The 25033-nt window shown below is 41.4% G+C and overlaps 5 protein-coding genes across 7 annotated transcripts; 3 read left to right on the plus strand and 2 right to left on the minus strand.

Moving 5' to 3' along the window:
- Positions 1 to 1429: 1429 nt before the first annotated feature.
- LOC108043420 (neurotactin) lies at positions 1430 to 14560 on the plus strand. 2 transcript variants are annotated; one of them, XM_017122127.2, is made up of 3 exons: positions 1430 to 1912; positions 10640 to 11286; positions 11467 to 14560. In XM_017122127.2, exons 2-3 carry the CDS (start codon positions 10683 to 10685, stop codon positions 13395 to 13397), a joined length of 2535 nt encoding a protein of 844 aa, XP_016977616.1. In that variant the 5' UTR covers positions 1430 to 1912; positions 10640 to 10682; the 3' UTR covers positions 13398 to 14560. The 2 variants fall into 2 exon arrangements, with proteins under 2 accessions (XP_016977616.1, XP_016977617.1); XM_017122128.2 differs by lacking the exon at positions 1430 to 1912 and adding an exon at positions 10451 to 10572.
- LOC108043421 (E3 ubiquitin-protein ligase RFWD3) lies at positions 14450 to 16973 on the minus strand. The gene is made up of 2 exons (XM_017122130.1): positions 15283 to 16973; positions 14450 to 15219 (listed from the first exon to the last, which is right to left on the minus strand). Exons 1-2 carry the CDS (start codon positions 16697 to 16699, stop codon positions 14660 to 14662), a joined length of 1977 nt encoding a protein of 658 aa, XP_016977619.1. The 5' UTR covers positions 16700 to 16973; the 3' UTR covers positions 14450 to 14659.
- Positions 16974 to 17349: 376 nt separating this feature from the next.
- On the plus strand, positions 17350 to 19465 carry LOC108043432 (cold shock domain-containing protein CG9705). Of its 2 annotated transcripts, XM_017122140.1 has the most exons (4): positions 17350 to 17665; positions 17747 to 18005; positions 18543 to 18665; positions 18739 to 19465. In XM_017122140.1, exons 2-4 carry the CDS (start codon positions 17872 to 17874, stop codon positions 18911 to 18913), a joined length of 432 nt encoding a protein of 143 aa, XP_016977629.1. In that variant the 5' UTR covers positions 17350 to 17665; positions 17747 to 17871; the 3' UTR covers positions 18914 to 19465. The 2 variants fall into 2 exon arrangements, with proteins under 2 accessions (XP_016977629.1, XP_016977628.1); XM_017122139.2 differs by having other exon boundaries at positions 17350 to 18005.
- Positions 19466 to 20598: 1133 nt separating this feature from the next.
- LOC108043426 (acetyl-coenzyme A transporter 1) lies at positions 20599 to 22746 on the plus strand. The gene is made up of 3 exons (XM_017122134.1): positions 20599 to 20847; positions 20913 to 22317; positions 22377 to 22746. Exons 2-3 carry the CDS (start codon positions 20914 to 20916, stop codon positions 22548 to 22550), a joined length of 1578 nt encoding a protein of 525 aa, XP_016977623.1. The 5' UTR covers positions 20599 to 20847; position 20913; the 3' UTR covers positions 22551 to 22746.
- Positions 22738 to 24841, minus strand: LOC108043427 (eukaryotic translation initiation factor 3 subunit E). The gene is made up of 3 exons (XM_017122135.2): positions 24636 to 24841; positions 24148 to 24540; positions 22738 to 23669 (listed from the first exon to the last, which is right to left on the minus strand). Exons 1-3 carry the CDS (start codon positions 24723 to 24725, stop codon positions 22845 to 22847), a joined length of 1308 nt encoding a protein of 435 aa, XP_016977624.1. The 5' UTR covers positions 24726 to 24841; the 3' UTR covers positions 22738 to 22844.
- Positions 24842 to 25033: the final 192 nt, after the last annotated feature.

Consider the following 25033-nt stretch of genomic DNA (forward strand, 5'->3'; position numbering starts at 1 on the left):
ACAGAACTTATGAACAATCCATAGATTTATTTTTTTCATAAATTTCATTGCGTAGAAGTTGACGTGAAAAATCATCATAATTTGTTTACCTCCCGAAAGAAGTAGATTTTCTCAGGGGTAGGGATTTGAAACCCTTTGCCCAAAATGAGTATTGGGATAGGGGGTTAGGGAAGGGTTAGTGCTGTAATGACGCATCAGGACTTGGAATTTCCCTACATACATTTGCCAGATGTCTCATCGGTATAAACAGCGCTTCAACACTTGCCAATTGATGCGCATTCGTAAACGAGTTCCAAAACCGAAATCAAAACCTTAACTCAAACCGAAATCCCCTATCAACAAACTTCGTCCAGCCGGTTTCCTTTTGTCGAGTTCTTTCTTTTGAATAAAGGACAACAAAACAAGAAGGATATAAACTAACTTAGAGGGTCGAATTTCAAAATACCCTTCCAGAAAACTATGTTTCCTCTTTACCATAATTTGAATTTTTCGGAAATCTTAAATTATGAATAACTTTGGAGTAACTTTAATTTCAAATGTATGACGCATTTTTATAATTATACATTTGATTTAATTTTAAACCACACCTTTAAATTATATCTTTTATACCATTGCTAACATTGTTTTTACATTTATGATCTTCATAAAATTGAGATGAATGACAGTTTAATAGTTTAAATATTCCGTCTCAACATTTTAAAGCTGTATTCATTTTGGTACGGGCTTTCCCGTATGCCCAGCAAACATCTTACCAAAATTACAATACTCGCTTTAAAAAATAACACCATAGAACATTTTGCATTTACTGTACAGGAAAACAAAGCAATGCACGGGGAGAGTGAGAGAGCATCAATGGGAAAGAGTGCAGGAGAGAGCGCTCTTCTACTTTCCAGCCACCCCTATACGGGTGCACCCCCACCTCCCCTTTTCCCCTTGAATTGTACAAGCCGGCTGTTCTGCGAGAGAGCTACTTTCAATGCACACTGGGCCGTTGCATAGTATATTTGATCAAAAATACAGTTTTCTTTTTTAACGTGGAATGAAATTAGAAGTTGATTTTAATATCTTGGGAATTGTAAAATGCCTTTTATTGACCTCTAAAGTTTACGGAGAGGATTGCTAATTAGTAATTGGTTGATTAGTATTGCACAAAAAACTGAAAAATATATGGCAAAAATGTTGACAGTTTTGATAAGTAAATAAAATAATATACATGTTCTCATTTTTTGTTATAACTAAATAATTATACGAAATATGTTTCTTTGAATACATCTTCATTTTTATTGAACACAGGTTTTTAAATCTAAGAAACCCTTTTCCTCTCCTCGTTCCACTGCGATGCGAGAGCGCGAGAGTGACAATAAGAGAGCCATTTTCATTTCCAGTGGTTATTCTGGCTCTTCCACTGCCGCCTGTGGAAACCGAATCAGCGTCAGTTAGAGCCACGCTCTTTTGGACGCCGCACGCTTTTTCCTCTGCTCCGGTTCTGCTAGTTTTCTCATCGCACACCATCCTGCGACAGCAACACACACACACTCTCGCCCAACAGACGCGACCAAAAAGAAAACAAAATCTAAATCGGCGCAAGCAAGGAATAACTTTTAATATTCCAATTGTGAATTTTTCCTAGTTAGTGAAAATAAAATATTAACAAAAAACAGCGCAACTATTTTTGTGCAGTTTGTTTTGCTCTGTGCCGAAAGAGTGAATAAAAGAAAAACAGCAATAAATCAAAAAATCTGTACGTGTGTTATACACACCTAAGTGTCCTGCAGAAAGGACTTCGGATTCATTTATGCCACCCGCTGTTTCCACGAACTGAAGGATTATTCCCAATTGCCACATTTCAACAACATCGCTATTAAACAACAGGAACACACTTTATTCTGTGTGTTCGTAAATTGAACATCGGGTAAGATTCAAAATTCGTGGAACAAATCTGATGTCCTCAAGGAATTTAAAGATAGTTTATTTTTATATTCCAAAGAATGCTCTTTCAAAGTCCAATAAACTATTTATTGAGTTATTATTTTTTATACTAAATGGCAGATTATTTTAAGATTTTCAAATAAAATGAGCTGCCAAATTTATTAATATATTTAAAGGGGTACACGAAAAAACGGCCAACGACAAATTCATATTCAATCATTTATCCTCAAGAGACTGACTTGACTTTGGACGGTGATCAAAACTATAGTCGGAAACGCGTTTCTTTTCCTGTTTCATACTTACTTTTTAAAATTGAAACTTTTTTTTTAAAATGAGAAAATATTATAGAAAAAGTGTTTTTTTTCTCGTGATGTTTAAATTTAATTATAAAGAAATAGGTCAGTTTTAAAATGTTGTAGATATTAGGATTATATTGTTTTATATAAGGGTTTTATTAGTTTTCCATTGATTATCAATTGTATCTTACTAAAATTTTTCAAACAAAATCGACGTTCTAAATGACCTAATACTTTAAGTAAAAAGCTTCAGATATTTATCTTCCAGAATCCTAATTAATGTATTTTTCAAATGCTTCGGTATTAATCATTTAGTCATCAAATTAAATTTTAATCCTCCACAAGCCATAATTATAGAAAAAAAATCCATACCAAAACAATTTAAATTGCCTCTCCAAAAACATTTTTTTCGAGCTCTTAATAAGATTAATGGGGCTCCACGATTCATTGATATAATCCCTCCGTAACGTCACACACCCATCATCATCATCTTACGCGTCTTGAGGTCTAATGGCTCGTGTCAATGATCAGACAGCTCTTTCCCCTTTTTAAATCCCATTTCCATCCTTTCTAATGGCATGTGTCGTTGCTCCGTATGAAAAACATAACCATTTGACATAAATCACAGCCCGGACAAATCCTTTTGAACATTTCATAAACATAATGTGTGCTAATCCTCAGATATTTCAATCCATCAACATTCAGAGAGTTGTGGATGGAGTTACTCCAAAAATAGAGCGACCCTTTTGCATCATTTGTATGCACAGTCAGACGCCAGCTAGAATAAATCCCCAAAAAATGATTCGGTAAACAAATGGAAAGGAAATCGTTGAAGGGATACCGGGAAAAAAGCAATAATTCAATGATGAATTAATAGGCGCAAGGAAAAGATCACAAATTCTCGGGATCTCCAAAGAAAGTTCGAGTTGGCAGCTGCTACTTTTTGATTCGCTCTAGGAAAAGACTTCCGGGGAATCGGGCAACTAAAAAGTAAGGAAAACATCAACAAAACAAAACAGAGGCATACAAAATAGGGTAGGAAAAAGTGAAGATGCCAAACTGACGCAACATTTGCATTCGGAAAGAGATTTATTGAGGCAACTCCCCCTTACTTTTTACTCCAACTTCCTTCATTGTTTTTCCAAGTTTACAAAAGACAAAAGCCGACAGCCATGATGATGTTGATGAGTGTGCCATAGTATCTCATTTTCTCACTTTACCCCAAAATGTGTGAGTAATCAAAAGTTTTTTTTCTTTACAATTCAATTTGAAATTGTTGTTTTTTATGTAAGTTGGTCGCTTTCACTTGAAAAGTAAACAACAATTAGGGAAAAACACAACAATCGAAATGGTAGAAGAGCACCAAACACAATTTTCAACACTTCTTCTAGCTCTCCAAGATAAACATCCCATAGTTTTACATGCGGAGTTCATGGTCAGACAGTTTAAACGAAAATGGAGTTTTCATTTAGGAAATTGTAAATCCATCAGCATTGAGATCTTGAAAGTCAAGTGCTGGGATACGATCCCAAAACTCGGATCGACTCGAGAGCTGCTGACAATTGACTAATGAGGGCTACAAGTAACCCTGGCGCAAATCATAAACATTTTTTTGTTGACAATTTCAATTGCCCTGAGAGGAGTTTGGCTTCGAGGAATTCTCAGAGTTCTTATCTTTTAGAAAATCTTTGCTTATCTGACTGAAAAAGGAACATCTTGCGAGAAGAAAATGTGCAATAAAATGGAATGATATATGGGAAAAGGTAGAAATAAGTTAGGAGGAAGTCCATTTTATAATATCCAGACTTTAATATGCTCAGTGTTTGGGTTGTTCTAATTTAAGTCTTAGTTTAAATAAATTCTGGACTAAGTCCAATAATTCAAAAGAAATAGAATAAATAGTGAACCATATTTAGTTTAAGGAAATAAATTTCTAAATAAGAATATCTTTGAGTCTGAGAAGATTAACCTATAGGTATGGCATTCTAAAAGAACCTCAGACATCCACAATACAACAGAAATTTGTAGAGTACTGGGTATAAACAGATATTTAACAAGAAAGGAAAGCCGCGGAGCCGAAGTTGATATACCCTTGCAGAATGTTCTGTAAATTATATTCTCCTAAATTATTCATATGATGCATTCTTAATACTCATAAAAATTCCAACTTCTTAACTTTAAAAACAACAAAGTTATGGCATTTCCAATCGTTCAGTTATATGGCAGCTATAGGATATAGTCCGCCGATCCCGGCCGTTCCGAAGGGTGTATGCAAAGTTTCAATTCGATATCTTTAAAACTGAGAGACTAGTTCGCGTAGAAATAGACAGACGGACAGACAGACGGAAAGATGAAAATGCTTATATCAACTCAGGACGCGATCCTGATCAAGAATATACATATATACTTTATAGGGTCGGAGATGTCTCCTTCACTGCGTTGCACACTTTTGACCAAAATTATAATACCCTCTGCAAGGGTATAAAACCCCAAGACAACTCAAGGTTCTTTCCTTTATATCTTTACGAGTTATTTGTCCCTCGAGTGAAATTACAAATTCATAAAAATTCCCTGTTTGAAGTGGAAATCCCATTCCATCCTTTTTGTTTGTTGTTGCCACTCTGAATTCCATTTTTTTGTTCCAATCCCCTCATCATAGAACTAAGCGCCTTCTACAGATCCTTTGAGGTTTGTGGGACTCTCTGGACTGTTTGCTCGATTACCAATTTCCGCTCTCTACCTGCCCCCGAAGATTATCATCCATCAGAACGCGAAGAGGGGGACGACTGCGAATTCACATCGCACGTGCATAAACCTTTGGGCCTTGCGGTTTCTTGTTTCTCCATCTTTTATACACTGAACATAAATTCAATTTTAAATTCCAATTCAAAACTTGAATTTGAAATGTATTTGTATTTACTTAAAAACCAGACTATTTGTATGCATACAAATTGATAAAAAGGTATGGAAATCACCAGTAACAACAGTTTTTGTAACTGACTGGCTGAGATTTCCTTAAAAAAATGACTGACTTTCGGTTCATTTGTTTATCTGTCATTTCAGATTTTTCTAAGTGTATTTCATGCTCGAGTGAACTTCATTTTTCTGACCCCTTCCGCGTTGTTTTTTGAACACGTGTCAGATCTGTTCATTAATCACCCTTCTTTTTATAGCCTGGCGAATATGTGGCTCATCATATTACCAAAGACCAATTTAATCTCTAAGATGAAAACGCCACACGACTTTTTGCACACGAATTTTTTGTGCTGGCTTTTCGCTCTCTTGCTCAAAAGCCAGCGAGAGATCGATCTAGAGCCAGCCGCACATGTATTCACAAGCATTTAATCGCTGCAGCGCGCTGTCGAAATATACTCTTTATTTTAAAATTCTAACATTATTAAAAATAATTATTTTGTATTGCCTTTATATGATAATTATTCGAATGTAGAATATTTTTTTAGTAATGACCAAATATATCTACGTATTTAAAGATACATAATTTATTTCATATATGACTTCACATTGGAATAATTGTCATTAGGGTATCCAGCGTGCGACGTGTGAACGATTTTTAGGAGCCTCAGAAATTTTGCGCTTGAACAGGATGAATATTTGTATATTTATTGTATTTTAAATATATGGATTTAAAAATATGTGGTATTTTTATATTATACGTATTATAATAACATTATATAAAATTATTATCATAATATTATTAAATTGGTCTTTGATATTACATTCTCCCACTTGGCCAACTTTAATAAATTGCCTTGAAATTAACCAGCGTGAACCTAAATTTACAACACGGCGTAATAAATCATTAGATCACAATATTAAAAGTTAATTTTAAAATGACTAGAGCGGATTTTTTAACCAGAAGGAGGCCGATATAGAAGCCCAATCCCAACCAGAAGTCCATTAGCATAGCGGCCGGATGACAAATTGACTTCGTTAGAAGTTTGGCGTAGTTTTCCCTCGTTGTCTGCCTTCTTACCGTCGTGGAAATTGGAGGCGCAAATTGAAAAATTATTTAGCCTGAGGTTATTGAATCTAAATCCCTGATTGCAGGTGCTTTGGGAAATTGAGTACACAGAAAAATATTGTGTAATTTAATAAATATTTATAAAAATACCAAAAAAGGTAGTATTGTCCTTCTTGTAAAATAAACTCTTTTTATAACAAAATTTTTATTTTAGAGAAAAAAAGTATTTTATGTCCTTTATCATTTCCAAAATTAACGGTGACAATGCCTCATTACTTATCCAACACATTTTGTATAAAATTATGTTCGTTTTTACTGTGCAGCGATTATAAAATTGCATTGCAATTAAGTCTATTTGTTGTTTTGACTGTCTAGACAAATTTCCTCGTTCATATAATTATATAAATGAGCAGGGCTTAAGCGCTTTTTTATCAGCAGATCTTAATGTCCGGGCTGGTGAGTGTCCTGAAATTGTTGAAATATCCTGTTTAATTGAGCATAAACAGCACCCACACACAAAAAACACTCTGAAAAGTGCATGTCAAAATAGTGTGTCCTTTTTTATTTTGTATTTTCCACCTTCTGACATCTCGCTCACACATTTTTTACTGCCTCTTCGCACGCACACGACAAATGGCCAATACGCCATCTGGCGGTGGGCGGCTGTAATTCTGTTTGGCCACAAGTCAAAAGGGGTGCGAAGGAGAGAGTGAGAGATAGGTCGCCAACAGGAAACGCAATAAATAATAATAACAGGACGGAGATCGGTTGAACCTTCCTCCCTCCTCCCCCAACTACTGTTTTCCCACACTCTTTTCGCTTTCCCCTTTAATTCCCCCACCTTCCTTTGTCATTTCCATCCCACTATTTTCGTTTCATGCTTCGCTGCCGTTTTATATCTTTGTAAGTATTAGGAATATAAGATTTCCCGTAATATGTAAAATTTGTATTACAAAAATTACGTTCTACTTATTTAATTGGCAAGTAAGACAATTGTAATTTTTAAATTTAAGGAATACTTTACGAGACAGGAAATCAGGAAGTGGTTGGTTTTTTAATACAAATTCATCAAGTATGAGAAAAATTGAATTAAACATCAAATCAAATTTTATAATTATGTTCATTAAATTCATATCTTCTAAGAAGAAAGTATATTCCCCTGAAAAACAAAGTACCCTGTATAATAAAAAGCGGAATGAGTAACACAGGTTGCGTCTTTGGCGGCAGTTTGTGCCCAAAACTTTGGTCCAGTTGTCGCTTTTTCACTCATTACAGTAGGTTATCTCCCCCTACTGTAGCACCCATTTCCACTGGGCCCTGTTATTCACCCCCTCGAGAAGAATAAATGGCCCAAAGCAATTGCATTTTTATGCAGTTCAAAGTGTTTCTTGACATGTTTCGAGATAAGAGATATTTCACCAGAATTTATTTGCTGCGCTTATATGGGATCAACAGGGGTTTTTGGTGGTTAGTAAGGGTACTTTTTCCCGCTCATGTTGCACGATAATCTGGTATGAGTGCTGGGACACTGGTGGAAAAATGATTAAAAAGGATAGGAAGAAAATGTTTTAACTCTAAAATTAAGGTTTATTTTGGTTTAACAAGTTTGGGTATTTGAGTTTGGATACTGTTTATAAACGATGTTTCTTTGTCTTTATCCCACTGTGCAATGCTCCGTAGGCACATCCCCAAACATGTTGTAGTCAATTTTTTTTACGTTTTAACGGCAATTTCCGTGCGTGGCACTAAAAAAACAATGTATGAAATAAAATGCGCAGGGATAATAAAAAAGGAAGCAGGGTCGGAGAGTTGGCTATGAGAAGGAAGTCGAATTGCATGTCAAACGCAAGTTTCGAATTTGATTTAATTTACGAGCCAAGACCAATTACAGGCCGGTCAAGAATATGCCGCAAAGAATTAAGAAAAAGAGGAGGATGAGGCGTAAAATGTGCCGCACTGCGTGACTTGACGACATGGAACGACTTTTCTTTTTAGCACTTTTCATTGCGTTTTGGGTGCGTCAACTTTGTTTATTTGTTTGACCCGCCACAGAAAATGACTCTTCCACAGACATTTCTCAGCCAATTAACAATGATAGCTCTAAGGAATGTGTCTGGTATATCCCTATAAATAATAGTCGAGTTTTTGCTATTTATTTACTTGGAAACTTCAATTAATATGTGTATGCGTAGAGGCAGTCTGTTACAAAAGTGAAAATATGTTAGTATATGCATTATTTGGTCATTCAAACAGTCATATAATAATTATACAATCCAACCTTAGGTATTGATTCAGAGTTCAGAAAAATACAAATGTTGGTTTTGTATTCCTTAACAAAAGTACATCAAATTTATGATTACAATTAATTTTTATTTTGTGGCTTGTTAATTACTATTCTTTCGAAATTTTGTTTTTTTATAGACCCGTCAAAAACGAGTTGTAATGGAAAGTAAAACAATAAAGTTTTAATTATTTAGTACAAGAACCATTTTCAACCGAATCTTACGTTTTATAGGCCTGTCAAGATTTTTAGAACGCCAACTTTCAGAGCGCACTATAAAGATCTACACTGAAGATAGTGCCTGAAGATACTCCACTTCCAGTGAACTGTAATTACTTTGACCTGCTTCTGTTTAGAGAAGAGAATAGTACGAGTACTATATAGACAGCGGCAAAAACAACAAGGAAGCTTATATGCCTCTGGCCCCATGACTTTTCCACACTTCTGCCAGACAACTTATCTCCGCCCTTTCCCGCCAGTCGTGGTAATACTTTGAAATCCGATTCAATTGGATTGCAGTGCGTCGCGTTTCAACCCAACTCATTCTCCCCTTTTTTCTAGAGCCACATGTGACACTATTTTCACTTTCGATACGCAACATTGTCGAGTTGCTTTCGATTTTTTTTACATTTGTATTTTGTATTTTCCTTCTAGCATGTCACTCTTCCAGTTGACCAAATCGGTTAAAAGCGGGAAAAAACTAGGGAATGAACTGATAAGACTGCAGATTATGGCACGCAACGCAATTTGAACTTTAAGTTCACATTTTAATGGAATTTCGGTTGATTTACATGACAGAGGTCGGGACTTGGCATCGTTTTTCTTTTGCCATGTCTTCCACGTTGTCTCTTTTGGTTTTGGTTTGGGTTTCATGCGTGCGTGTTACTTGTAATAGGCTCAATAGAAAATATTGAAAAAGCTGCAGAAAAGTAATGTGCTATACTTGAAGCTAAATTTAGTGGGATCAACGAAAATAGCTTTTTATGATTTATAACCTTTAGATAAGATCATCGGTTCATTTTTTTTAGAGATAAGCAACTGAAAGAAAATATAATTTAAATTTGGTACATTTTAAAGTTCTAAGCCAAACTTTTATTTTGCGAATTGTAGAAGTATGCTTCTAGATCAAATGTTATATGGAAATATTATATTTTACATCATTATCCTGTCTGCCAGCAACTGCTTAAAATTATTTTTTCTTTAGCATAAATCGAGCCATTTCGTTTCCTTCCAAACCTAAATCTATTTTAAATGATCACGTTTTCCATTTTCCCTCTACTAGTGTCATTAGAATGTCCGGCTCAATAAAAAAAGTCAAGCGAAGTCAACGCAAAAAGTTTTTATAAAAGAAAATTCTCATGACTTCTGGCAGTTTCTGGTGCGGTCAATTAGCCTGGACGTGATTTGCTACTGCGATCCCGCTGAGAGCGGCGTTTCAGGCATAATGATGCAAAAGGTCCCGACAAATGTCCTTGGCTGCATTCCACGTTGATTTTATAGTTTTTCGCTAATTAAGAACGTTTTTCGTATATCGTGGGACGTGTGAAAAGCGACAAGGCGCACGTACCAAAAAGGGAAAATTAAAAAATATAAAGAAAATCGTAAGAAGGGAGGGATCCCAAACGGGGATTGGATCATAAAATGATAGATACGCAGCTGGTTATGCTCGCTTAATAAATTTGCGGTCTTCCCGCCTCGAAAAAATGCCATGCGGCTGGGATGTGTTGAAGAAAATTCGAGCAAATTTTCACTGGGCTACCTGAGTGAGGACGCATTTTCCAGGTAGGATTTAAAACTAGTGTTCCAGGTAGAGAAAGAGAGAGAGCGAGGAAAACCCTCAAGCAATTGTGCAAGGACAAAGGAGTGCCAGACAGCCGGCGTTGACATTTGCCAGGCTCAGCTGCAGATCCTTAGGTCAGAAATTTTTACCAGAACCGTATAAAAATCGTGTGCTGCAGGGATCGGCAGCTAGAAGCATTTCAGGCACCGATCGTGATAGATCCTAGATCATAGATCCTTAAAAAATACATAAACAAAATATTTGAGCCAAAGTGTAACATAGTTATTTCTGCAACTAAGTCAAGGTTTGTCCTGTGAAGGACCTGATATCTAGATATAAACTACAACAAAATATTTGTTTGTATTTTGCAGAATTCGCGCAGAGTTCTTTAAACGATCTTGAAGCAAATACAATATGGGCGAACTCGAAGAGAAGGAAGCCCCACCCACTGAGACAACATCCGCTCAGCAAGAAGCTCTCGAGGAGCCCAAGGAAACGGACAAAATGTTGGATAAAAAAGAGGACTGCAAGGAGAAAACACCCAGTCCGCAGACCTCAAAGCCCGCATCTCCCAATGTGGGCAAGAAATCGTCACCTCTGGCAGACAAGAAAATCGTGGATGACGAACTTGAGAAGCCCAAACCAGGAAATGGAGAAGAAATTATTGACATTCCCGCCGAAAATGGCACAAAGCCCGAGGGCGGTGACGAAAAGAAGATCAGCAAGGAGGAACGAGAGGTAAAACCCAAGAAGATCCCGATCGGAGGTCTTAAGCTGCCCGGTTTCTTCATGAAGAACAAACCCAAGGCGGAGGGCGATGGTGCAGAAGGGGAGCTGCTCGAGAAGGAGGAGGATAAGGATAAGGAAGCCAACGGCGATGCCGCCACAGTGTCCGGCAAGGATGAGCAGAAATCTCGTCCAGGACTGGGAGAGCGCTTGCGCAGTTTCTTTGCCCGCAAACCATCCGCCGAGAAGGAAAAGAAACAGCTGGTCAACGTAGATGCTGATGCCAAGTCTGGTGAGTACCCTTTTTTCTCATTATTAGGGGTGAAAAAATAGTACAAGTGATTCTATATTATGCCTAAAACAACAAAATTAAAGTTAAAGGATACAGATAAATTGTTTGTACTATTATTCTATCCTCAAAAGATTGTAACCCATTGATCAAACTAAAACTAACTCGTATCTAAATTTTCAGAAGCCACAGCTGAAGCTACCCCCGCTGATGATGCATCCGATCCACCTCCAAAAAGAGGGCTTTTAAACGCCATTAAACTGCCGATCGCCAACATGATACCGAAAAAGAAGAGCAGCGACGATGTTGAACTGGGTTTGGGCAAAGCCGGTCTGGCCTCTATGGAGACCCTTGATGACTCCCTCAAGGATCAGGACACCGTCGATCGGGCTCCCGTTAAGACCAACGGCACCGATGAGCTTAAGGGAGAACTCAAGGACGAGAAGCTGGCGGCTGAGGAAAAACTGGCCGCCGAGGAGGAGGAGCAGAATCGACCCGTCTCCCTGTTAACTCGCCTGCGTGGCTACAAGTGCAGTGTGGACGATGCCCTCATTGTGTTTGGCATCCTGCTGTTTGTTCTCCTGTTGGCAGTGATTGGTTATGTGTTGACCCACGAGACTTTGACTTCTCCGCCTCTGCGCGAAGGGCGCTATATTATGGCAGTGACAGGCTGCGGACCTGTGGAGGGTGTAAAGGAAGATGGAGCCTTCGCCTTCCGTGGTATTCCATATGCAAAGCCACCTGTGGACAAGCTGAGATGGAAACCGGCTGAATTGATTGACGACATCAATATGTGCTGGAATGATACCCTGCAAACGCACAACAGTAGTGTCGTATGCACGCAGAGATTGGGTAATGGCACCACCGTGGGAGACGAAGACTGCCTCTACTTGGATGTGGTCACTCCCCATGTGCGATACAACAATCCCCTGCCTGTGGTGGTGTTGATTGGAGCCGAATCTCTGGCTGGACCATCGCCTGGTATACTCCGTCCATCGGCTCGCTACTCTCGATCCCACGATGTAATTTTTGTACGCCCCAATTTCCGTTTGGGTCTCTTCGGCTTCCTCGCGCTGGATGCTTTGACCAAAGAGGCACATCCGCCCACATCTGGCAACTATGCGCTCACCGATATTATAGCTGTGCTCAAATGGATCAAGCTGAACATTGCATACTTTGGTGGAGATCCGAAATCTGTCACGTTGCTGGGTCATCGGGCCGGAGCCACTCTGGTTACCCTCTTGGTTAACTCTCAAAAGGTCAAGGGTCTCTATACCAGGGCTTGGGCTTCATCCGGATCAGCCATTCTGCCTGGAAAACCCTTGAGCGAATCCAGCAAACTTAACGAGCAGCTGATGGCCACTCTAGAGTGTTCGGATGTGGAGTGCCTGCGCGAGGCATCCAGCGAGCGATTGTGGGCCGCCACTCCCGATACCTGGTTGCACTTCCCAGTGGATCTGCCCCAACCCCAGGAAGCCAATGCCAGCGGCAGCCGTCACGAGTGGTTGGTTCTGGATGGAGATGTGGTCTTTGAACATCCTTCTGATACCTGGAAACGCGGACAGGCCGAGTACAAGCCACTGCTGGTTATAGGAGCCAGTGCCCATGAGGCGCACACCGAGAAGCTGCGTGAGTTGCACACGAACTGGACTCGCGAGGAGGTGCGAGCTTATCTGGAAAACTCACAGATTGGAGCTTTGGGCCTGACCGAGGAGGTTATCGAGCAGTACAACGCCAGCAGCTACTCGTCACTAGTTTCCATTATCTCAGACATACGCAGCGTTTGCCCGCTGCTGACAAATGCGAGACAGCAGCCGACTGTGCCGTTCTATGTCGTCACCCAGGGCGAGGGACCGGATCAGCTGGCCACTGTGGACGCCGATGTGCAGGCCATCCTGGGTCGCTATGAGCCGCACACCGTAGAGCAGCGCCGTTTCGTTTCGGCCATGCAGCAGCTATTCTACTACTATGTGTCCCATGGAACGGTGCAGTCGTTCGTTCACAACCGTCGGGTTATTAATGTGGGCCAGGATGCGCTACCGCAGGAGGACTACTCCCCCTGCAACTACTGGATCAGTAAGGATATAGTGCCGCGGTATGCGCGCGTCGATTAAGGGAACCAAAATCCCAAAAGCTAATCTTTCTCACCTGTCTTTATGCGCCTAGGGACCGTTTAATCTCATTCAGCTTTGTTGCTACTTTCATTTTTATCAAATTTAAAGCTTATCTAATTTCAAATCTAAGCAAAGAGTAATATGTTTGAACTCTTGAACATAAATACTATAACATCAGATTTCTTTAAATTTAATAAGAATCGAATGTGGTATCAAAGCTTCGTTTTTCCCGACTTCGTTTCGAGTTTAGTTTAGCCTAAGTGAATCTAGTGTTTAGATATATATATATAATGGTATGTCTATCGGATTACTGTATATTTAGTTCTCGTACAGTTTAAGTTTAAAGTCTTTTAAGTAACTTTGACTCCATACGATTCTCCATACGAATACGTATTCTCTAATCTTAACATTAACAAACACACAGACACAAACAGCAAAAACACAAATAAAACATCACAAAATATACAAAATTATACTTGAAAAGTATAGATCTGCGTTTTTCAACTATTCAACACACTAATCTATACACTATACTATAACCCATATACAAATATATAGGAGTAAATGCCACAGAGGTTTTTGATTTACCAAAAAACATAAAAACCGCAAATCGACCAACGACTAAACTTTTTTGATACAATTTTACAAAACTCAAGACTCAAGAGAAGCAAACCGAATTCATTTAGATTTAGTTGGGTTTGCCAACGCTGGACAGGATTGGCCAAAATCCCAGCTAGCATAGGCCGCTCAAAGCTCGTTGCAAGTTTAAGATCGAAGGACTTTTCCAAACGTTGAAAATGTTGCAAACATTTCGAGACTGTCAGGAATGAATTTAGAAAACTATTTAATCATTCGTTCATTTCCACAATTCACTTAGGAGTATTTATAATTACGCATATATATAAATCGGATATTGTATGGATAACACATTTTTGTATAGCTTTATATGTATATTACTAATCGAACCAACATTTTCTATTGTTTTATACAAGACGTATTCACAACAGACTAAGAGCATTCAAAAATTGAAATCAAGAATCAAAAACAGAACATGGAGTACACAATATAGATTTATGTTTCGGAGTAATCATGTACGAACCGTAAGGTTGACAAATGTTTAATAAACGGAAATGAAAAAATTAAACTAAGAACTAAGATTAAAAGTTCGTCCATTTTTAGCAATCACTTATTTCACAGAAATCAGCAATAATAAACCTTCTTTGGGTATTTTCATGGAAAACGAATACACATGCAAACATATCTCATCGCTTGGAACTGTTAACCTTGTAGACGCGACATTTATTGTCGGTAAGGGCGGCCAGATAGGATCCGGCCTGGGTGGCCACCGGGCATATGTCGTAGATCACTTCGTTGACGGGCATCGTTTGCACCCGCTCCTCACGCCGCACATCGTGCATCATCAGCTGTTTGCTGTCCTGCAGATAGCCGACAACCAGGGTATTATCCTCGACACCCAGTTGGGTGGGTCGCGTCATTATCGGCGTGGCCTTTGAGCCGTAGATGGTGGCCTTAACCTTAAGCACCGGCGTATTGTCGATCTTGTCCAACCGTCCAAGTATAAAGCGGGACTGGGGTGAATTTGGATTGGATCGGGCCGATATCAGGAGCGTGTCCTGCACGGAATCGTACTGCATGGATAAAAAGGGTCCGTCCACATTAAGCCGAGTGGGCACTGCCGTATCACTGGCCGATGCGTACTCGTAGAAGGTGAGGGCCGTAAGCTGACAGACTAGGAAACCGCCGCTGATAAAAGTTTTGTTTGGTGGCACTGGTACTATGTGTATCACAGGGCTGAAGTTCTCTGGAGGGGGTATATTTTTTGTTTAAAAAGATAGTTACATGTTGGCAGAATCTTGGCACTCACCTTCGGCTTGGAATTCGCAGAGTATGGTCTCTGGAAACCGCAAGTCATAGATATAGACACCTCCTCGAAGGTCTCCGCCATAGAGGAAGTGCTCCCTCTCGTTGCGATCCAGGGCGCAGGACCAAAGCATTTTGTCGTGCGCCGTAAACATGGATGAGCAAAGTCGCGTCCTTATGTCGAAGATCTTGATTTTTGGCTCCCGACTGGCCACTGTAAGCAGGTGCTGGGACTCGCTGAAAGCTACGTCTCTGATTAACAGGGCCGAGGTGTGGAGGAAGTGCAGGGGCTTGAAGCTAGGCGGATCGATGAAACGAACTCCATAGCCGGGGAACAAGTTCTGCGCGCTCTTCTGCGAGGCCACCAGCATGGAGTGCTTGGCAGAATAGAGCAGAACCCTACATCCAGGCTCTCTGGTGATCTCGAAGTTCTTCTCCATATACAAACGATGAGTGGGCAGCATGTGAATGCTCTTCTGACCCCCACTGCCAGCTCCATCGCCGCCAAAGGCTCCTCGACCACCGCCAGCCCTGACCAGCTCCTTTAATCGTTCGTAATCCTTCTGCATGAGCATCAGCTTCTCAGAGGTTAGAGTGTGGGCTAGCTTTGCGGTGGCCAGCTCTGTGGTTAGGGTCTGGGTACGCCGGCGCTCCGCCTCCAGTTGCTCCCTTATATCCGTATCCAGCATCTGGATACGCTTGGCGTACAAATGGCGAATGTCCTTAAATGCAGCCTTTGTTTTGCACTGGGGACACACCTTTACAGATGATTGCCGTTGGCTCTCGTTCAACCAGCGACGGATGCAGGATTCTCCGAAGAGGTGACCGCAGCGCAACGACACCAATCGATGTTCGCCACTCATCTCCCAGGAATCTAGACAAATGGGACAGGTTAGGCCATCGTCCTCGTCATCCACAATTGTGGCTTTAGTCTCAGGCGATTTTTTTAGACTTTTATCGGCGATGGAGAGGCGTTTGCGTTTTTTGGGTGGCGACGGTGTGTCCAGCGATATCACAGCGGGTTCATCTGCTTGGGATCGCCGGGAAGTACTGGGCGGACTAGGCAAAGGCGGATGATCTATCAGGACTACTGCAGGAAGAACTTCAGGTTCATCCACGTCAACTCTGGGCTGCGGTTGGGCTGCCAGTTGAGGCAAAGGTTCCTGATTGAGACCAGGCTCCCGGTTCTCATCATGTTGATCCTGGGATGCTTGATCAGGTTGTTGCTGGTGTTGTTCCTGATTCCCAATAGCCTGCTGCTGAGGTTCCTGCACTATATAATTTCTAGGAACTAAAGCCTGGAAGACCCTTCTTATAGATCGTCTATCCTGCTGTTCCCCAATTAATTCAAAATTCTCCACAGGCTCCGCAATTTCCTCTTCTTCCTCCGCGGAGGCATAATCTTCATTGGCATCCTCCATTTCCTGCAGCGCCAAATTCGGATGAAAATCGGGATTCGGCAGCCTGTTTTGATTTCGCGCAACGGGCTGATCGACTTCCCCGCTGTCCGATGAGTCAATTTCCGAATCCAAGACGCCCTCGATTTCTGCGTCTCCGTCGCTCTCCGAATCACTTATATATTAAAGGATTAAAATATTACTCGTGAAAAGCATAATGATTCCAGGGGGTTTTTGCTAGTTTTTTATCACTTTTTACAAAGACGCTAAATTTCAATCTTTTTAGAGATGGACAAGATTGAGCGATGTTGTTTGTTAGGGTCGTCAGTGATGACAAAAACTGAGCAACTAAGCTATCAAGTTCTATTCAATACAAAACCAAATTTTAATACAATAATAAGTATTTAATAAATATTTAATTTAGAGATTTCTATACCTTTTTGTGTTTTCTAATGTTACCAAATGATTTGGCGCGAAACAATTGATATAGAGTAGCCCTTGCACCTTTTAGTCGTAGAATCGTTTAATAATTAAGCCTTTCAACATTATTAGAAAAGTTTGATATGTTTATGAAACATTTTGTTTTCTGTTTAATTTATTTGAAGTTACTATAAATATCGATTACGAAGAAAGCTAAGCGATAGCTTTCAGGCGTTGTTGGGCCAACCTGAAACGGTCACTCTAAATCGCCTTGACGCCTCAGCCGCCATTCGTTAGAAGAGTGAAATCCTTAAAAAAGAACGCATTAAGCCGAGATAATAGCCATCCAAAAAGTTGAATAAAATCCACAAATCCTCCATAGTGAATTGAAGGCATTCTACAAAACTCTGGGTAAAGGTTTAAAAAAAACCATATCAACCGGCATTTCTCATAGCGTCAAGAAATTGCATCAGTGTGTGGGTGTCCCAAAAAAGCCAAGCCAGGAAGCTAAATTTCTCGAGTTAATAACTCTCGAGAGGTGCTAATAAAAAAGAGGACGGGAAGTTTGCGGTAAGCTAGAGAGTAGAGGTGAAATTAGCAACGCAATTTGCTGGCTGACTAACCCGCCCCCCGTGGCCTTGAACTCGATAGACTTGGCTGCCGTCCACTCACCCACATACATATACACACACGCGCAAAAGCCGCTTCTACTAACTGAAGAGAAGAAAGGGGAAGATCGTACACCGCATAACGCAGAAAGCTATAGGTGAAGAAACATGGCCGAGCCAAGGACGCCCGAGAAGCTGCTGACCGCCAAGCCGCCGGTGTTCCACCACAATAGCCATAGCCCCAATGCCTCCCTGCAGCTGCCCAGTCCAATCATCACGCGGCGCACACGCACGGCCTCGACGTAAGTCCTTCTGCCACCCACCCACTTGCCACCCATCCACCTACTCGCACCTTGGCCCCTAAAACAACTTTGGCCCTTTTCCAGAGGCATTACAGGGGCCACGAAAATACAGTATATTTCACAGATATTACCTATTTAGTCATCTGAAAACCAGAGCTTTCAAAGAGTAATCACGCACTTACGGAAAAACTTTTAGGAATAAAAGAAATAACAAATTACATTTGATTTTATAAAAATGTTTTTCGTGCATAACGTGTAGTTTTTTTGAAAATATAAAGCACTGTAAAAAAGCCAAAATTAAAAAAATAAGACTATTTAAAAATCAAGTACACTCAGGGATACGTCGTTAGCCAAATGATAAGCTCTTGGATTTCCTTTTGAGCATATTAACCCGTACTTAATTTCTGCCTTCGCCCCTGTGCCTTCATCTGCCATTGATTTAATTGTTTCTCCCTGCTTTTTCTTGTCCCTTCATTTCAAACGCTGCCAAAACACAAACCCGCGCAAACGCAAAAAAAAATTCTAAAAAAAACGCAGCTCCGCTCGGGCCCTGGAAAATCCGGTTGTGACCGGCATTGTGAAATCCTTCAGCCGCACCAAAGGACACGGCTTCATTACACCCCATGCCGGCGGAGAGGATGTTTTCTGCCATGTTTCTGAGTAAGTGGATGAATAATGCATGCGACCTTTGAGCCGCCTCTTTAAAACATACAAAAATTTAATCGCCCCACAGCATCGAAGGTGAATATGTGCCCATGCCCGGGGACGAGGTCAAATACCGTCTGTGCGCCATTCCGCCCAAGTACGAGAAACACCAAGCCGTGCACGTGCAGATTAGCAACCTGACGCCCGAGGTGCACCACAAGTGGGAGGAGCCATTCTTCGGGGGCTCCTCGCCCGCCAAGTAAAGCTAACAGGAGCGGAAAAGTGAACAGTTAAAAGCTGAACGGCCTTCCAAGAAATTTAATTGAGCTGAAGCACGCCACCCGAGATGAGCGAAACGGAAAACCCGAACAGAACAATAGAAATGAAAGTAAATGAAAGCATAGCAAACAAAGCAGCGAAGAAAAAGCCCAAACCAGACCAGAACAGAATAGAATACAATAACAGGCCTGCCATCCAGCCAGCCAGCGAGCAGCATCAACAGAGTTTCAATTGAACACTTAATTAGAATTTAAGCTAAGCTATGAAAGTCAAACAGAACACAGTCACAAATATTGCCTATTCCTCTGCAAGAGGGGAGAGCAAACGAAACCAGTTTCGAGTATATTATTGAAAACGTATGTATTTGGAAATTTAAATTGTTATTCGAGAAGCCAGCAGTGCTGTGCCCGGTGCTGTGGAGCCTGTATCAGTAATTATTTTTAATTATAATGAAACATCTGAATGTGTTCGCCAAGCAAGCAAGCAAAATGCTCTCAGTAATTCACTTTATTATTAAAACAAAAGCTGCAAAACAATTGTGCCGGTGATTTTAATGGAGGGGGAGATAAATATTATCTACATGGTGATGTGTGTACTTATGTATTTACAATAGAGGTCAGATTAATAGTGAGTTATTTTTTAAAACTTCACATTTAATTAAGTAATTGACCAATAATACATCGAAATGAATTGCACAATCTGAAGCTGTGATTCTTTTGCGGTTTGGAAGTATTCAAGTTTACTTACTTTATTCCTTAAATAACAATTTAAAAACAAGAGAGAACGCTATAGTCGGGTGCCCCGACTATCAGATACCCGTTACTCAGGTAAAGGGAGTGCGAGGGAGATGGAGATAGAAACTTTGATCACGCATAACTTTTTAACGAATGGTCCGATTTGAAAAATTTCTTCTACATTTCGATAGGTATTGATAAACACAATAAAACTGCATTTTTACTTTTCCGAAATATTTAAATTTTTAAAATCGTATATAAGCGATTGTGGGCGTTAAAGGGGGCGTGGCACCTTTTTGAAACAAACTTGCGCTGCGTAGGAACTAATAGAATCTGCATGCAAAATGCCAATCTTCTAGCTTTTATAGTTTCCGAGATCTCAGCGTTCATACGGACAGACAGACGGACAGACGGACATGGCTATATCAACTCGGCTAGTGACCCTGATCAAGAATATATATACTTTATAGGGTCGGAAACGCTTCCTTCTAGCTGTTACATACTTTTGCACGAATACAATATACCCTTTTACTCTACGAGTAACGGGTATAACTATTGGAAATGGTGGCCATATGTTGAAACACAATTTTTAAACGATTGGCATTCACAGCTTAAAAATTCTATATTAGTCGAATTTTCGCAAAAAAATCATTTAAAAAAATGTCAAAATCTGAAATACCCGGAAAAAATCAACATTTACGGTTTTTTATCAAAACCATGGAAATAATGGTCGAATATTGGGATGTCATACCTCGTATAATTCTTTATAAAAGAATGTTTATACTCAATATTGACGTAACAAGCATCTGAACAAAATTATATTACACTCTGCAAGGGTATAAAAAGAGACGACCGTTTTAAGGTTCGTAAATCTCCCGCCGACAATTTAAAATTTCGGAAATTAGTGTGACCATTGCTCTGGCTTTTATAGCAAGTGCATGTGTAGTTGCCATAAAACATATTGGAACGTCAACAAACATATGCCACGAAAGAAAATATTCCGATTTGACGAAATATGAAAATATTTAAAAAGTGCTGGCAGAGATTTTAAACCCTTTTGACCAGATATAGAGAAAAAATACAGGCAACAACAGGAAAGTCTCTGAAATATTCAAAATAGCTTAACACTTGAGTGACGTGGACCTGGGACATTTGTTGTTATTCGTTGTTGATTAGAAGAACAGGTGAGCCGGTGGCCTCCATATACATAGTATATACATACAACACTTAGCTCTTTGTCGATTCGCAGCATGTCCGCTATAAGGAGGAAGGCAACGGGCAGCAATGCCGACCAGGAGTTCCTCATCGATGAGCACCCCAAGGATGAAAAGGAGAGGGAGCACCAGAAACCAGATATTCGTGGGGATCGGCGGAATATAGCTATACTGCTGTTTCTGTATGTGCTACAGGGAATACCTATTGGCCTTATAGCAGCCATTCCCATGCTGCTGCAGAACCGAGGAGCCAGCTACAGGCAGCAGGCGGAGTTCTCATTTGCCTACTGGCCGTTTAGCCTAAAGCTACTGTGGGCCCCCATTGTGGATTCTCTGTATGTCCGGCGGTTTGGGCGCCGGAAATCCTGGCTAGTGCCGGTGCAGTATCTCCTGGGCGCCTTCATGCTGCTCTTGTCCCTCCACGTTGACCAGTGGCTGGGCGGGAACGGTGTTGATCCGAATGTACCTCTGCTGACACTGCTTTTCTTCCTCCTCAACTTCCTGGCCGCCACCCAGGACATCGCCGTGGATGGCTGGGCCTTGACCATGCTGAAACGATGCAATGTCGGCTATGCCTCCACTTGCAATAGTGTGGGACAAACCGCTGGCTATTTCCTTGGCTATGTGGTGTTCATCGCCCTGGAGTCGAAAGATTTCTGCAACACCTATCTGAGGGATTTGCCGCTAGAGGAGGGCATGATTACGCTGCCCCGCTTCCTTTGGTTCTGGGGCATCACTTTTGTGGTAGCCACCACTCTGGTGGCCATTTTTAAGAAGGAAAACGATATTGAAGACGCACATATGGACGCACGCTACACGGAGGAGCACGAGCTGAACATCCACGAGAGCTACAAGATCCTGTGGGACATGGTTCGCATGCGTCCGGTGCAGATCCTGGCTGTAATCTTGCTCACTGTAAAAGTAACCTTTGCCGCTTCGGATGCAGTGACCAGCTTGAAGTTAATTGACGCAGGTGTGCCCAAGGATAAGCTGGCTTTGCTGGCCATACCCCTCATTCCGCTGCAGCTCATCCTTCCGCTGGCGGTGGGTCGCTATACGAACGGACCACGTCCCATGGACGTTTATTTGAAAGCCATTCCCTACCGCATAATCATGGCCACAGTGGCCACTGGAATAGCCTACGTCACTCCGTATATCATCCGAGGAGGCGAGGTGCCTGTTTATTACTATGTCTTGCTTGTCTCCAGCTATGCCATCTACCAAGTATTCCTTTACTCCATGTTCGTGGCCGCCATGGCCTTCTTCGCCAAGATCTCCGACCCCGCGGTTGGTGGCACCTACATGACATTCCTCAACACGCTGTGCAATCTGGGCGGTAACTGGCCCAACACCGTGGTGTTGTGGCTGGTGGACGTGCTTACTTGGAAGCAGTGCTCCAATAATGCCAGCAACACCTGCCAGGGCAAGGAAGAGCAACAGGTAAGTGGTGCTAACATTTTCGTAGATGCTGATTGACAAAAAATCCTTTTAATTTTCAGAGCTGTGAAGGGTCGTACGGCAAGTGCGAGATTACCTATGACGGCTACTACTTGGAGTCCGGCATCTGTGTATTGTACGGCATTGTGTGGCTGCTCCTGGTGCGGAAGTGGATCGTCTATCTGCAGGACCTGCCCGTGCGATCCTGGCTGGTGGTCAAGCAGAAGGCGCGGTAGCAATCAATAGTGTGATCCGGGGCCAGATTCCCATTCAGATCTAGCACCGACCAGTAGGTACAAGCAACTAATTCTAGGAATAGGAGACGTTTGCATTCTGTAGGCTAGAGCAATTGAAAATTCCCGCCTTTGTATTGTTTTTCTATAATTCAAATTAATTCCACAGGAAATAAAATCAAATGTTGAATTGAGCGAACGGGTATGATGTTGGTTTATTCGCTCGACTGCGCGCAATCATCGGTGTTTAAAGGGTACAAATTGTCTTAACTAAGTTGTGTTTAAAAAGTCAGCAATTTAGTAGTACTTCCAGGAGTCTACTGATTCCTGGTTCTGCTTCTGCTTGCTCTTGCGCTCAATCAAACCGGCCAAATGTTCCGACCGCATGGACAGCGAGTCGATCTTCTCCACCAGCTGCTGGTAGGGACTCAATGGCTGGGTGCCCATCACAACATGTCCCAATTTCGAATCGATCTTGGCATTCAGCCGGGCATTGCGGATGAGGTTGACGATCCAGCACTCGGCCTCATTGGGCTTCATGTTCAGCTTGTCAGCCAGCATGCTAATGGTGATGCACTGATGAATACGGCAGAACGTCTCAAAGATCATCAGACGAGCATCCTCCACGAACTCATTGAGGCAGGCCACGATGAAGAAGTCATTTAGGATCACGGTCTGGCATTCATGCAGCTTCAGACGTGCTCCCTCGAAGTCAAAGTTCACATACAGACACTCAAGGAACTCGGTGATGGGATCGCGGTAGGTGTACGATTCCTGCTGGATCACCTTAATCAAATCCTTCAGGGCATTGCGACGAGTGCGGTTGATCACCACGGCGGTGGCCAGATAACGCATGATGTGCGGGCACATAGTCTGGATGGCGTTCAGATACAGTGGCTTGTACAGGAACATCTCAATGATGAGGTCACGTCCCTTGGGGTGGTTGAAGAACACCAGCACCGACCAGTGGATCAGCCAGGTGCGCTGCTGCAGGGCCTGAATGGTGCTGAAGTTCGCGCTGTCGATGTAGTCGCGCAGGCGCGTCAAATCTTCCAGAGCAGTGTTCCAGTTGAGGGTCAGGATCTCGGCGGCCAGCTTTCCCCACAGCACATTCAGGTAGTTCTGTAAGTTCGGAGGATATGAAGTGGGTTATACATTTTGTAAAGGAAACTTTTAGCGGGGGGACTGTTTTTAAACATTCACGAAGAAATACAATTGAGGAAGCTTTTAGAAAACATAAAAAATGTAAAAGACTTAATTAGCAACTATTAAATAATTTGCTTATTAAGCCCTTACGCAATATAAAGATAGCAAATATATCTGCATCATAATAGTTGGGAGACATTCATAGATTAATCATCTTATATAAATGATTAATGATAATTGTTTCGGTCAAATTGGATATCTACACACCTTATTCTTAGGCAAAATGACAAATAAGCAGATTTATGGGTTAGAATGTCGTAGAGATTATTACGAATGAGGACTTATTAAGAAGTACTTCTAATATTTCTGCACCAATATTTTAGAATTTCAAAGGTTCAGCTTCAATAATAAAACTTATGGATACCCTTGACTACCCAAAGAGCTCCATACACACCTTGTCGTTGGGCGACATGACGATTAGACAGAAGTACAGGTACGAGGTGGACTCCTGGTAGTTGCCACACTCGTAGAGGTACTTGGCTAGCTTGTATGCGCTCTCCAGGTGCTCCACCTTGAAGTTGTAGTCCTTCTGCAGGGCGCTGACAAAGGTCTTTGAGTCCTTCATGCTCTCGCCGTTCTTGAGGATGTCGGTGGCCTTCATAATGGGTGCCACCTCGTTCTGCAGTTGCTTGAGCGTGGCCAGGACCTCCGCCTTGCGCTGCACCAGTTCCTCGGGCATCTCCTGGCTGAGATTGAGACGCTTGCGGGTGTCCATCGTGTAATCGATCATGTTCGTCTTGTTGACCGTTTCCAGGATGTACTCGAGCAGCTCCTGCTGGTTGTAGATCTGCAACGGAAGTCACATATATGTAGATTACCCAGATTTGATTGCTGGTGACACGGCAAGCCGCTGGCGGAGCACCGCCTGGTTAATTTTCTAACCTCCTTGCCGCACAAGAACTCCAGCAGAGGGAAGGTCAAATGCCTGTCCAGATATTGGCAATTGATGCGTGTCAGGTCGAAATTGGCCATGATTGCTGCTGTTTTATTATGTTTTCACAATGAAATTTACACGCAAAATCGGCAGAAAAATACGCGTGCGAAAGGCAAACAGTGTGCCCAGGGGCGAAAAGAATGACGCCCGTTTAGTGTTACCAAGGGCTGAAAGTGCGCTTACTCCAAAAAATACAATTAAATAAAATATGGTATTTTTTAAGTTTAAATAATGGCGCGATTATTTAAAAAAATCATTAGTTAATTATTAACGGAATTATTTATGTACACTCAATATTATAAATATTTGTAATAAATATATTTAATCAGAACACCGAATTAAATGT

Source organism: Drosophila rhopaloa, unplaced genomic scaffold, assembly GCF_018152115.1.
Source record: "Drosophila rhopaloa isolate 14029-0021.01 unplaced genomic scaffold, ASM1815211v1 contig_201, whole genome shotgun sequence".
Lineage (NCBI taxonomy): Eukaryota > Metazoa > Arthropoda > Insecta > Diptera > Drosophilidae > Drosophila > Drosophila rhopaloa.